At 43.9% G+C, this 13,689-nt stretch overlaps 1 protein-coding gene across 3 annotated transcripts in view; it reads right to left on the bottom strand.

The window, feature by feature from the left end:
* The window catches only part of pld4 (phospholipase D family member 4), a 44,818-nt gene that overhangs the window by 16,757 nt on the left and 14,372 nt on the right, over positions 1–13,689 (bottom strand). For 2 of the 3 annotated variants that reach the window (XM_080201985.1, XM_080201987.1), the window contains exons 1-3: positions 10,914–11,152; positions 4,256–4,336; positions 2,408–2,553 (exon numbers count right to left, since the gene is read on the bottom strand). In XM_080201985.1, coding sequence (XP_080058111.1) covers positions 2,408–2,553; positions 4,256–4,336 — 227 coding nt within the window. In that variant the 5' untranslated portion in view covers positions 10,914–11,152. Of the gene's footprint in view, positions 1–2,407; positions 2,554–4,255; positions 4,337–10,913; positions 11,153–13,689 lie in introns of those variants that run through there. The other variant, XM_080201986.1, reaches the window with a different exon arrangement.

The following is a 13,689-nucleotide window of genomic DNA, read 5'->3' as shown; positions in this document are numbered from 1 at the left end:
AGAAGACAGTGAGTAACAGTGATAGGAGTGTTTTTCAGAATGGAGATTTGAAGCTAGTGGTGTTCTGTAGGGATCAGTGCTTGGACCTTTCTTGCTTGTAGTATATATAAATGATTTGGAGTAAAATGTGGGTGGTCTGATTAGTAAATCTGTGGATGATACAAAGATTGGTGGAGTTGCTGATAGTGCTGGGGATTGTCAGAGGATGCAACAGGATATAGATGGATTGGGGACTTTGGCAGATGGAGTTTAATCCAGACAAATGCGAGATGATGCAGTTTAGAGGATCAAATTTATACTGTAAATGGCAGAGCCCCTAGGAATATTAACGTGCAGAGGGATCTGGGCGTGCAGGTCCACAGTTCCATAAAAGTGATGACACATGTGGCCACGGTGATTAAAAAAGCATATGACATGTTTGCCTGCATCAGCCAGGGCATTGAGTTCAAGAGCTGAGAAATCATGTTGCAGCTATATAAAACCTTGGTTGGGTTGCATTTGGAGTATTGCGTGCAGTTCTAGTCACCACACTACCAAAAGGAGGAGGCAGCTTTGGAGAGAGTGCAAAGGAGGTTCACCAGGATGTTGCCTGGTCTCAAGGGCACTGGCAATGAGGAGAGGTTGAGTAAACTAGGACTGTTTTCACTGGAAAGGTGAAGACTGAGGGGAGATCTGATCGAGGTCTACAAAATTATGAGAGTCAAAGATAGGGTGGATCATCAGAGGTTTTTTTCTCAGAGTGGAAGTGTCAATTACAAGGGGGCACAGGTTCAAGATGAGAGGAAGAAAGTTTAAGGGAGACGTGCAGGAGAAGTTTTTCACCCAGAGAGTTGTGGGTGCTTGGAATGGCCTACCGGAGGAGGTGGTGGAAGCAGGCACATTAGCAACATTTAAAAGGCATCTGGATGGGTACATGAATAGGGAGAGAATAAAGCCTCTGCTGATTTCCAGTGAAAGGTCCAAATTAATGGCCAGACACTCCACAATTAGCCAGAGCTCTGTGTTTTAGCAGCACTGATCCAGTCCAACACCAGAACAGAAAGTGACCAGGAAAATAGAATAAGGGGTTTCCCATTTAAGATGTAGATGGGAAGGAATTTCTTCTCTCAAGAGGGCGTTAGTCTTTGGGAAGTGAAGCTGAGTTAGATTTTTGACTGTTCATCCCAGGATGTTAATAGTGGGGACTTCAGTGGTGTTAATGCTATTCAGTGCCAAGAGGTGAAGGATTCTCTCTTTAAAAAGGTGCAGCACAGTAGTTAGCAATGCTGCCTCACAGGGACCTGGGTTCAATTCCGGCCTCGGGTGACTGTGTGAAGTTTGCACATTCTCCCCATGTCAGTGCAGGTTTCCTCCGAGTTCTCCAGTTTCCACCCACAGTCCAAAGGTGTGTGGGTTAGGTTGATTGGTCAGACTAAATTGCCACTTAGTGTCAGGGGGATTAGCAGGGTAAATACGTGGGGTTACAGGGATAGAGCCTGGGTGGGAATGCTGTCAGTGCAGACTCGATGGGCTGAATGGCCTCTTTCTGCACTGTAGGCATTCTGTACCGCTATGGTTCCATAAAGGGAGTCAAGGGCTCTAGGGTCAGGGAATGTGGAGATAAGCCATTATTTAATTGATTGGTGGAGTAGAATCAAGGGGCTCAATGGCTTAATCCTCCTCCTGTTACTTACGGTCTTACCTAACTGCATATGTAATCATGCAAAAAGAATGCGGAGAAAAGGAGAAAAGTCTAAGAACTGATATTGGTGTTCGAGTAGCTAAAACCAGTTAGAACACACAGGCAAAGCTGCAAAGGGCTTGAATTCATTTTGTTCTGAGAGAACCGAGAAAGTAGAATTTTCTTCAGGTTTTTGCTTTAGATTGACCAGATTCCGGGGATGGCGGCACTGATATATGAGGAGAGATTGACTAGGTCAGGATTGGTTTTGCTGGAGTTCAGACTAATGGGGGAGGATTCTCATAGAGATTTACAAAATTCTAACAGGACGAGACAGAGTAAATGCAGGGAGGATGTTCCCAGTGGTGGGGGTGTCCAGGATCAGAGTCTGAGAATTTGGGGTAGACCATTTAGGATGGAGATGTGGAGACATTTCTTCACCCAAAGAGTGGCGAGCTTATGGAATTCATTGCCACAGGAAGTAGTTGATGTCACAACACTGAATATATTCAAGAGGCAGCTAGATATAGCACTTGGCATGAATGGGATCAAAGATTATGGGGAGAAAGCAGAATTGGGTTATTGAGTTGGATGATCAGTCCTAATTGTGATGAATGGTGGAGCAGGCTCAAAGGGCCAAATGGCCTCCTCCTGCACCTAACTTCTATGTTTTCTATGTTTCTATGTTTTTACAATTTTGACTTCACAGTCACTTTTCAGTTGAATTGTGTGACCCTAACAACTCACCTACAAGGATCATCGCAGGTTGTGCTTTGCAGGCCTTCCCAAGCCGTTCCTCCATTTATCTCCATCAGTTTGCGCATGGATTGAATAATTGCAAATGTTGCCAGGCAAATGGTGGTGAGTAAAAGAAAAGCAACTGGCCCTTTCCACTGAAAAAAATCAATCACAATAAAGAAACATTCTTTTAGAAGCAGAAGGAATGAATGTACAGGGAATTGCAATTGACCATCTGAGGTATTTTTCCGTGTTTTCTTCTCATTGTGTTTTTGACTGCTTATCTTGGTCCGTGACATACCTCTATACGATAAAAATAAGCACACCTTCTATTTGCACAATCTTGCCTACCTGCGATGACTTCAGCCAGGCTAATGAGTTATCTTGCTAGAGTATGAACTATCCAATGAGTCTTAACTGATGGTTAAGTCAGGGAGCCTCATGTTCCTTATTTAAAGCAGGTGTGTCAGACTCCCAGCCTGCATTCAGCAGGGAGCGATTGGAGGGTTGGCTGTGTACAGATGTATGGTGTAAATAAAGTAACTTGGTGAGAGGACTTTCGCCTCCGTGGAGTTATTATACTGCCATTCATGCCACACTCCCGCTGCAGCGAAGATGGAGAATTTGGCCAAATCTCCATTCCTTGCGGCAGGATGGGAAAATCCCGTTAACGTGATTGGGGGTTAACATTCCAGCCTCTCTTCTTCCCTTACTAGGAACTTTGCTTTTAACTTCTCCCTGTTCTCTCATCATTTTTTTAATCTCTTCCAGTCGCTTCCTTTCTTTCTGTCTCCTCCCAGGGTTTTTGCGTCTTTTTTGAGTACTTTACTTTTTGTGCGGACGCGTGGGACATTTGTCTTCAACTCCAAGTCCCATTGGTCATGCACATGGGCCTGACCAACGTAAACAAACATAAACCGTGAAGGTGTGGCTCTTTCCCGTATGTGTGGGAGGCCCAACCTTCATTGTAAGTCTCACAACACCAGGTTAAAGTCCCACAGGTTTATTTGGAATCATGAGCTTTCGGAGCACTGCTCCTTCATCAGGTGAGTCATCAGGACTGACCAGGGACTTTTTTTTGTCTAAGCAGAAGGTGAATTCAGGTGAAGGGAAATGTAGAAATCTAGTTAGGATCATAGAACCCCACAGTGCAGAAAGAGGCCCTTCGGCCCATCAAGTCTGCACCGAACACAATCCCAACAAGCCCTACCCCCATATCCCTACATATTATACCCAGCAATCCCTCTAACCTACGCATCCCTGGACACTAAGGGGCAATTTCTTAGCATGGCCAATCACCCTAACCCGCACATCTTTGGACTGTGGGAGGAAACCCACACAGACACGAGGAGAATGTGCAAACTCCACACAGACAGTGACCCGAGCCAGGAATCAAACCCAGGACCCTGGAGCTGTGAAGCAGCAGTGCTAACCACTGTGCTACCGTGCCGCCGTATTGAGGCCACAAGTTTATTATTTTATTAGTGTCACAAGTTGGCTTGCATTAACACTGCAATGAAGTTATGGTGAAAATCCCTTAGTCACCACACTCTGGGTGCACCAAGGGAGAATTTAGCACGGCCGACATGCCTAAAAGCATGTCTTTTAGACTGTGGGAGGAAGCCGGAGCACCCGGAGGAAACCCATGCAGACACGGGGAGAACGTGCAGACTCCGCACAGACAGTGACCCAATCGAACCCGTGTACCTGGAGCTGTGAGGCAGCGGTGCTAACCATTGTGCCACCATACCAACCCTCAACAGGAGTATATGCTGAAGTTATTTATTATCCAAAGCGTTAAGCCTATCAGATTCTAATAATGACACTATGTGGTACAGACCTTGTGTTCTTACCTACCCACTCGTGTTTGCATTTCCCATGCTCTTTAACATACAACATGTGTGAGATTTGACGTACCACATCTGTCAGGGACTTCATCTGTACAACAAAAAGAGAGTCACATATTTCAGCAGTGCAGCATGTTATTCTATTTATAGCTTTCCAAGATAATCAAGGTCATTAATGGAGTGAACCTCTGTTGCCATAATTTTTTTAAAAAATCCATTACTCGAATTATTCTTATCAGTATTTTGTAAAAACATAGCAAACTGTTTCCAGCTCCATGAAACAGAAGGTCTATACTCTTCTCTACCATTAGGTGGCAGGTTGTAGCCACAAAATACATCAAAGAAAGTTCTGCTGGAGATAAAGGCCTAGGTTTTCACATTGTGAAAAGGCAGTAACATATTTAACATGAATAGGTTAATCAACTGTCACCCTTACAAGTAAGTCCTGCTCCAAACAGTCTACTACTGTTAAATTACAGTTGCTTAATTGAAACCTTTATGAAATATATTTTTATTATAAACTCAATTTTTGGGCAGGCTTTGGGTGTACACCAGCTCTCTACAAGAGCAATTTGCCCTGTGTCACTCTCCTATCTCTTCCCTGTAGTCCTGCACATTTTCACTCTTCAGATAATGACCTAATTGTCTTTGAAAGCCTAGTTTTTAAAGAAAATATACGATGTATAATCTACAGGAGCAATAGGATGGGCCATGGGAGACATTGACATTTACGTAGCGAGGCAGATGGTGCTAAATGTCAAGTTAGAAAATGTAATCATTTCACCAAGGCTAGTTTTCCATCACGGTAACCTTTAATGATCCACACTCACATACTCCACAAAGCCCACAGGGAGATCCAATGATGATCCTTCGTGGCCATCATAACTTCCCTCCCTCTTTGGGTCTATTTCTCCCCCAATATCTCCACCACAAGAAGGTTCTTTCTGCTGCTTGGCAGTCAGCCTGATGTCCAATAAAGGCGAGTCTAGGTCTGGCAGTGCAAACTGAATGGGGGACCTTCCTTTCTGGAGGGCGCATTGCACGATGACTGATACGATTCCTCCTCATGTTCTGCTACAGCTGGAATGCCAGCTTCCTCTGTTACCATCTCAGAGTACGTGTCCTCATCCTCTGAAGGAGCTAACATGGATTTGGCCTCAAGCTGGGGGCAGACATTAGAGTTGGCCACCTCCAGGGCTGGTTGAGAGACCTGCTCTGGAGTAGGCTACCTGCCTCTGAGATGATTCACATGTTTCTTTACAATTGGCTGGACTTGGAAGACACCGGCCTCGTTTTCTCAATCATGATCCCAGGGACCCAACTGGGACCATCTCTGAAGTTCCACAGGTGGATCAGATCACCTGTTTTAAATGATCTTCCTGCCCTTGCAGAATGGTGGTTTATTTTTCTACCCGCCAGGTTTGGGAGCAGTGGACTCAGCCTGGTATGAAGCCATCATCCCATGAACAATTCCATTGGAGCAATTCCTGTTGTTGTGTGTGGTGTGGTCCAATAGTCAAACAAGAATCGTACCAATCTGGTCTCCATGGATGCAGCCAGTTGTTTTCTTATGCCGTTTTTGAAAGTTTGCAGCACCCGTTCCGCCAATCCATTTGACGACAGATGATAAGGTGGACATGTCGGATACCATTAGAGAGCACAAAGTACTTTCTCAGAAGACTAAGGAAATTTGGCGTGTCAGCTATGACTCTCACCAACTTTTACAGATGCACCATAGAAAGCATTCTTCATAGTTTTCTCACAGCTTGGTATGACTCCTGCTCTGCCCAAGACAGCAAGAAACTACGAAGAGTCATGAACGTAGCCCAGTCCATCTCGCAAACCAGCCTCCCATCCATTGACTTTGTCTACACTTCCTGCTACCTTGGAAAAGCAGCCAGCATAATTAAGGACACCATGCGCCCTGGACATGCTCTCTTCCACCTTCTTCTGTCGGGAAAAGACACAAAAGTCTGAGGTCATGTACCAACTGACTCAAAGACAGCTTCTTCCCCGCTGCTATCAGTCTTTTGAATGGACCTATCTCGCACTAAGTTGATTTTCCTCTACACTCCAGCTATGACTGTAACACTACATTCTGCACTCTCTCCTTTCCTTCTCTATGAACAGTATGCTTTGTCTGTATAGCATACAAGAAACAATATTTTTCACTGTATACTAATACGTGTGACAAAAATAAATCAAATCAAATCAAAGTTCTGGAAATCACTGCTAGTAAAGGCTGTGCAGTTATCAGAAACCAGGACTTCTGGTGTTCCGGTGTTCCATGCACGCAGAGATTTTGTTGTAATTTCTCGATTGTAGCAGGAGAGGACGTGGAGCCCATGTAGTGCACCTCCAGCCACTTGGAGTGTGCATTCATCATGATTAAAAACATGGAAACCACAAACGTATTGATTGAACTTTTTTGCACCAAATAGGATGGCCAAACCCTCTTTCTCGATTTGAGAATGCTTCAACTCTGCATCTGAAAGGGTCCTGGATTCATACACAATGGGCATTTCTGTCCCGTCTTTCAAGCAATGTGAAAGTACTGGCCCAACCTCCTAAGGGGAAACGTCGCAGTTCTTTCTGTAATAATGGGTGAATAAGTTAGATGACAGTAGCTGTCGTTGAACTTTGTTGAAAACTTTGGCCTGTGACGTTTCCCAGGACCGCCTTTGGTATTTTCATGGTAGGGTTTGCAAGGGGGTGGCGGCATGGAAACCAAATTTAGGATGGATTCTCTTTAATAATTTACTAATCCCAGGAAGGACTTTAACTCTGTGGTATTCCTTGGAGTTTTTAATTCCTTGACGGCCTTCACCTTATCCTTGACTGGGTATAAGCCTTTGCCATCAACCCGATAATCGAAATAGGTCACTTCAGTCATTTGAACGACACACTTTTCCCTCTTCAAGCAAACTTAGATCTTAGAATCTCTACAAGAACTCTTTTTTGCCAGGTGTTCTTGTTATAAGGTCCCCATGACCAAGACATCATCAAAGTACACCACCACTCTGAGTAGCCCTTGGAGTATGTTCTCAATAAGGTGTTGGAATGTGGCACATGCTGAGGAGATTCTGAAGGGCCAGCAAGTTATAGTCCCCTGTGTGTGCTGATATTTTCAGGAAAACTCATCCAATCCAAGCGTAGCTCATGTTTAACTTGGAGCATGTCTGACGATCAGTTAACTTTGCATACAGGTCTTCAATTCGGGGCATGGGTACTAATCAAGTTTGGAAACCCGATTGACTGCTGGCTTATAATCCCCACAGAGGTGGACTGACTTGTTGGGCTTAAGAATGGGGACTGCAGGCTCAGCCCATTTTGCAAGTTGAACAGCCCTTATCATGTCTAAACTTTTGAGGCACCTTAGTTCATTTTCCACCTTCTCCAACAGGGAGTATGGGATTGGTCTTGCTCTGAAATATTTAGCAATGGGGTCAACATAGATCTTGATTGTGGCCTCTTTTATTTTTCCCAGTCCTTCCTGAAAAACTGCAGGGTATCTACTGCTAACATTGAACAGTCACCCCTCGCCTAACCTGAAGATCTCCAACCAGATGCGTTGGATCTGCTGGAGTCTATCTCTCCCCAAAAGATTTCATCTGTGCACCCCGCCCTGCCACATACAACAATGAGTGGGAGATGAGTTGATTGCTGCCTATAAGTTATTAGGGTCATTGTGGTGCCTTTTATTTGTCAAGGTCCCCCCCCCACCCCCGTGTAGGCGGCTAGTCTGGCCTTCATATCTTCCAGCCTCAGGAGTTGAGTGCCAGTTTGGAGGTGCTTGTACATCTGTTACCCAATTATGGAAACTGCAACCCCCATGTCCATTTCCATTTTCAAGGAGTGACCATTCAGCAGTATCTCTATCACTATAGGGGGGTACCTTTGCTGTGATGATGTGATTCAGTTGTAATGTCACTGTTTGTGGAAGTGGGTATACCAGCATGTTACAATCAGGTACCAGCCTAAGCTTCTTCACTGAACAGCACACACTTTTTGCGCTGTGTTTTTGCCAACCTGGCAAAAATGTTGTGAAATAAAAATAATTATAACCCTAAAATAATCCTCTCTTATGGGGAAGGAAATGAGGCATGAATATTTTCTAAGGAGACCTATGGGCTAAGCGCAAGGGAGTCTAACTAGTAAAATTGCACACACATGGCCCAAAGAACAAAGAAAAATACAGCACAGGAACAGATCTTTCGAGCCTGCGCTGATCATGATTCCTGCCTAAATTAAAACCGTATGCACTTACAGAGTCCGTATCCTTCCATTCCCATCCTATTCATGTATTTGTCTAGTTGCCCTTTAAATGCTGCTATAGTACCTGCTCTCATCACCTCTCCAGGCAGACATTCACCGTCCTCTGTGAAAAAAACTTGCTTCGCACTTCTCCTCTAAACATTTCCCCATGCACCGTAAACCTATATCCCCTCGTCCTGGACGTTTCTACCCTAGGAAAGAGCATTTGACTATCCACTCTGTCCGTGCCACTCCTAATCTTGTAAACCCCTATCAATGGACTAAATAACCTCTTTTTGTGCTGGAACTATTCCATCCTTCCGGCCTTTTGCGACTGTGTGGAGTTTGCACGTTCTCCCGTGTATGCATGAATTTCCTCCGGGTGCTCCGGATTCCTCCCACACTCCAGTAATGCACAGGTTAGGTTGATTGGCGATGAACAATGCGCAAGTTTAAGGGGATGCACGGGGGAGTGGGCCTAGGTCGAGTGCTTTTTAGGAGAATTGGTGTAGGCTCAATGGGCCTTCTGCACTGCAGGGATGCTATAGTTTCTATAGATTCCTGTAATGCAGCCAGCCCATTTCACTGAGATTTCTGACAATTAATGAAGAGTAACAAAGGAGATTGTCATCAAACGCAAGAAGCGTAGTGGAGAACATGTCCCTGTCTACATCAACAGGGATGAAGTAGAAAGGGTTGAGAGCTTCGAGTTTTTAGGTGTCCAGATCACCAACAACCTGTCCTGGTCTCCCCATGCTGAATGCATAACTATAGTTAAGAAAGCCCACCAATGCCTCTACTTTCTCAGAAGACTAAGGAAATTTGGCATGTCAGCTACGACTCTCACCAACTTTTACAGAGGCACCATAGAAAGCATTCTTTCTGATTGTATCACAGCTTGGTATGGCTCCTGCTCTGCTCAAGACCGCAAGAAACTACAAAAGGTCATGAATGTAGCCCAATCCATCGCGCAAACCAGCATCCCATCCATTGACTCTATCTACACTTCCCGCAGCCTTGGCAAAGCAGCCAGCATAATTAAGGACCCCATGCACCCCTGACATTCTCTCTTCTATCTTCTTCCATCAGGAAGAAGATACAAAAGTCTGAGGTCATGTACCAACCGACTCAAAAACAGCTTCTTCCCTGCTGACTTTTGAATGGACTTACCTTGCATTAAGTCGATCTTTCTCTACACCCTAGCTATGGCTGTAACACTACCTTCTGCACTGTCTTGTTCCCTTCTCTATAATCAGTATGTCTATATAGTGCACAAGAAACAATACTTTTCACTGTATGTTAATACATGTGACAATAATAAATCAAATCGAATATTGTTGGCAGTACTGTTGCAGCATGACAGTGGTCTGAAGGTCAAAGGCAATTATCATTTTGGAGAAAGAGTCAATAAGAGCTGAATATTACTTCCATCATGTGGGCGGCACACTGGCACAGTGGTTAGCACTGCTGCGTCACAGCCCCAGGGACCTGGGTTCGATGCCAGATTGAGTGACTGTCAGTGTGGAGTTTGCACGTTCTCCCTGTGTCTGCGTGGGTTTCCTCCAGGTGCTCTAATTTCCTCCCACACTCCAAAAATTGTGGGTTAGGTGGATTGGCCATGCTAACTTGCCCCTGAGTGACAGGGGGACTAGTTAGGGTAAATGCATGGGGTTATGGGGATAGGGCCTGGGTGGGATTGTGGTCGGTGCAAGACTTGATGAGCCGAATGAGCTCCTTCTGCACCATAGTAGCCTATGATGTGTGTGATACAATATTGTAACTTTGTGAAATGGATTGTTGCATTGTATTAGAAAATAAAGGGAAAATACTCTCGCAGGAATGACTTTGCATCTTTAAATAGCAGCGATTGAAACTAAAAATACAAGAAAGAGACATGGAACCTCCTTGTTTTCAGAACATCCAGTGCTAATATTGTTACATTCTACTTGATACATTATGCACATCGAAATAATGTTGGATTGTAGGTCAAATCTTCTGGTTGTTTTTAAATGAGAAACACAGGACCAAGCAGATATTTATTTAACTGCCTTTCATCATTACTGCCCTGTTACAATCTGCATAGCAAACATACAAAAATAAATAAGTTTTAACTCACTGACTTACTGGCTGCCACCAGGTTCCTGACAATAATGTCACCAACACCACTGTGGACCCAACTACTTCCCCCTCCTCCTCCTCTCTCCCTGTCTCTTCCCCCCAAATCAGCCAAGTTTTCAGCTCCTTCTCCAGATCTTAGTCCCTTTCCCTCACTCGCCTTAGATCCATTTCATTAACTGTTCTTGGAACTGCCACCCACCCCCACCCCCAATAAAACCCTCACAGGAGATGTATCGTATTTCAAACAAACGCTTACATTTTTAAAAAAATCTAACAAGTAAGAATATCTGACCTACCTTGTGACGTGCACATTCAAAGCACAACTCCGGAGTGGCAATGGAAAGTCTATGATCCTTTGTACCAAGTGTGAGGCCTCCGATCGATTATGAACTTGTGGAACAAAATGCATAGATGGGAATGGGACAGACACATGTACACAGCAAAACTTGTACCGCTCATAGAGGACACAGATTTGGCAATCTGGTGTCTATGGAGACAGGGCTTCAGAATGAGTCAGTCCCTTAAGGACAGCAAATTAATAAATAAAACTCAAAGCTATTACACGGAGAATAAGCAATGCCTAAGTCTGAATTACATGGTCAAACAATGTTAACAATAAATTGTAGTATTTACAGATAAGATGGGTGACAGGTTGCTAAGATTTCACACTCTGGGTGGGATTTTCCATCCTCCTCCAGATGTTTTGCAGTGGTGAAGGGTGTCCGCCCATGGGAGATTTGGCAGGATTTTCTGGTCTCTCTGCTGTTAATGGGTTTTCGTGTTGTTTCCACCCTCTGCTACTAGGGAACATGCAGCAGGGGGTCGCTAGGACTGGAAGTTCCCACCGGCAGGAACGGCTGGACAATTTTGGCCTCTATATTTTTATATATTATATAGCTATCCTCATGGCTAATTTCAAAAGTTTTAAAAAACTGAACCAAGATCCTTTTAAAATGGCTGAAACCATGTCCACCTGTGACCCTCAAACAATAAGAGCTAATCCGGCAGCTTCACAGAAACTGACACCTCGTTATCTCTGAAGAAAGCCAAATGATCCTCTAATGGGCTGCAGAAACTAAATACAAAGGCCATCTACACTTCATAAGCCAGGTCCAGCCTGGGCAATTGGAGTCAATTAGTCTGCTATGATAAAGGACCCCGCCACCTCCCTTTAAGACTTAATCTCAATGACCTGAGACCCAGACAAAGAAATACTCACCCTTTGTCAAAGGCAAAATGAGGTGGTGGGAATCACATGACATGACCCTCTAGCCAGCGAAACCACTAATATTGTCTTATAGCACTAAAAAGAATGCAGCCTGTCATTTTTCCATTTATCAAGCAGCAGGATGGGAAAGAGTTATGTCCAGGTTTGAAGGACTGGGCCCATCTATTTCAACTGGAACCTCTGTCTGATCTCCTACAAGACTAATCAATATCTGTGTGCCTATCTCATTGTGGAAGTCATCTCCACTGGAAAAGTGAATTATCTAGTTTTCAACCTTGTTATGACTGTGAAGGAAACCATTATTGGATTTTGATTCTGCACTCTGGACTCATGTGAAACAAAAGTTCTTTCTTTGTGCTCTTTGCCCTGTAAATTTTTCTTTCATTACAGTATGAGTGTGCATAGACCACTGGGATTGAGCATATGCAAATAAACTAACCCTCTGAGCTCATCCTATCACATGTTTGCTGTGGGATTATTAATAGAAAATTGAATCACGCGAAAGCTGAGGTGTTGGGAAACTGTCATCACTTTATAAAGCAGGAAGAAAGTCAAAACACCTTTCTATTTATGGACAGATGCAAGAGGAGAAATTGGGGCTGTTTAATATAATACTCTCCCATCTATAACCAAGGGCATTCAAAATAGAGACTTCTTAGAAATTATAATGGAAGATCCTAATGGACTAGAAAAAGCAGATCCAAAACTGTAGAGTAAAGGGTTAATATCAGAAGCAACTGATGTTGGTGCAACTTTGATGTAATGACTAAGGACCGAGTAACTCACATTGGGAGAGAAGAGAAGTTGAAACATCACGCAGAGTTCCTAAGATGTACATAGAACGGTAAATAAATAATAATGGTCATAATAAATAATAATGGTCATATAGTAGCTTACTTAAGGTCAATAAACAAATCCCGAAGAACCCCCATCTCAGCCCAGACACTGGACAAAACATGGTGGCAGCGGACATGAGGAAAGTGAGATCCCTTGGAAATGAATGAGTGAGGCCAATAAATATATAGACCAGTAAAGGGCATGTGTATCAAAGCAGAAAGAAGCCCATGAAAATGGGGAAATGCATGCAGACTGCCATCTAGAAATGCTCTTGGCATGGCGGGAAAAACCTGCACAAGCAGGAAGAATGTGGGAGCAGAGTGTTGTGGGAAGTTATGACGTTTTAAAATTGTCTGTCAATCTAAAATACTGATAGCCTGCAAAAATAAAGAAGAAATATTAAAGCCACATCACATACAAGGAGATGAAGAAGCACAGCAAAAAAAAATGACTGAAACAGGAATTAAATACTGGAGCATTAAACTTGAAGTAGATGGATACCCCACATAGTTTAAAATTACATGACATTTCATCTACTGTGTTTAGATACTCTGAGTTTGTCCCATTCTTCTTTGCTTTCTCCACAGTTGGCAGAGCTTTGTCCTTCATTTTGGTGTCAGTGTTAGAATCCCTATAGTACAGAAGAGGCCATTTGACCATTGACTCTGAACAAACTCCCTCTGACAGAATATCTTACCCAGGCCCTTTCCTACAACTCTTCCCTGTAACCCCACAAATTTACCAGGGCTAATCCCACTAACCGACACATCTTGGGACACTAAGCGGCAATTTAGTGTGGTCAATCCACCTAACCTGCACATCTTTGGACTGTGGGAGGAAACCAGAGCACCTGGAGTAAACCCATGCAGTCACAGGGATATTGTGCAAATTCCACACAGTCATCCAAGGTCGGAATTGAACCCGGGTCCCTGGCGCTGTGAGGCAGCAGTGCTAACCACTGTGCCACTGTGCTATCCCCTTAGCTTGTTTCAGTTCTGTGATCATCC

This window comes from Carcharhinus amblyrhynchos, chromosome 14, assembly GCF_965287045.1.
Source record: "Carcharhinus amblyrhynchos chromosome 14, sCarAmb.v2.hapA, whole genome shotgun sequence".
NCBI lineage: Eukaryota > Metazoa > Chordata > Chondrichthyes > Carcharhiniformes > Carcharhinidae > Carcharhinus > Carcharhinus amblyrhynchos.
This window is presented reverse-complemented; position numbering and strand designations above follow the sequence as displayed.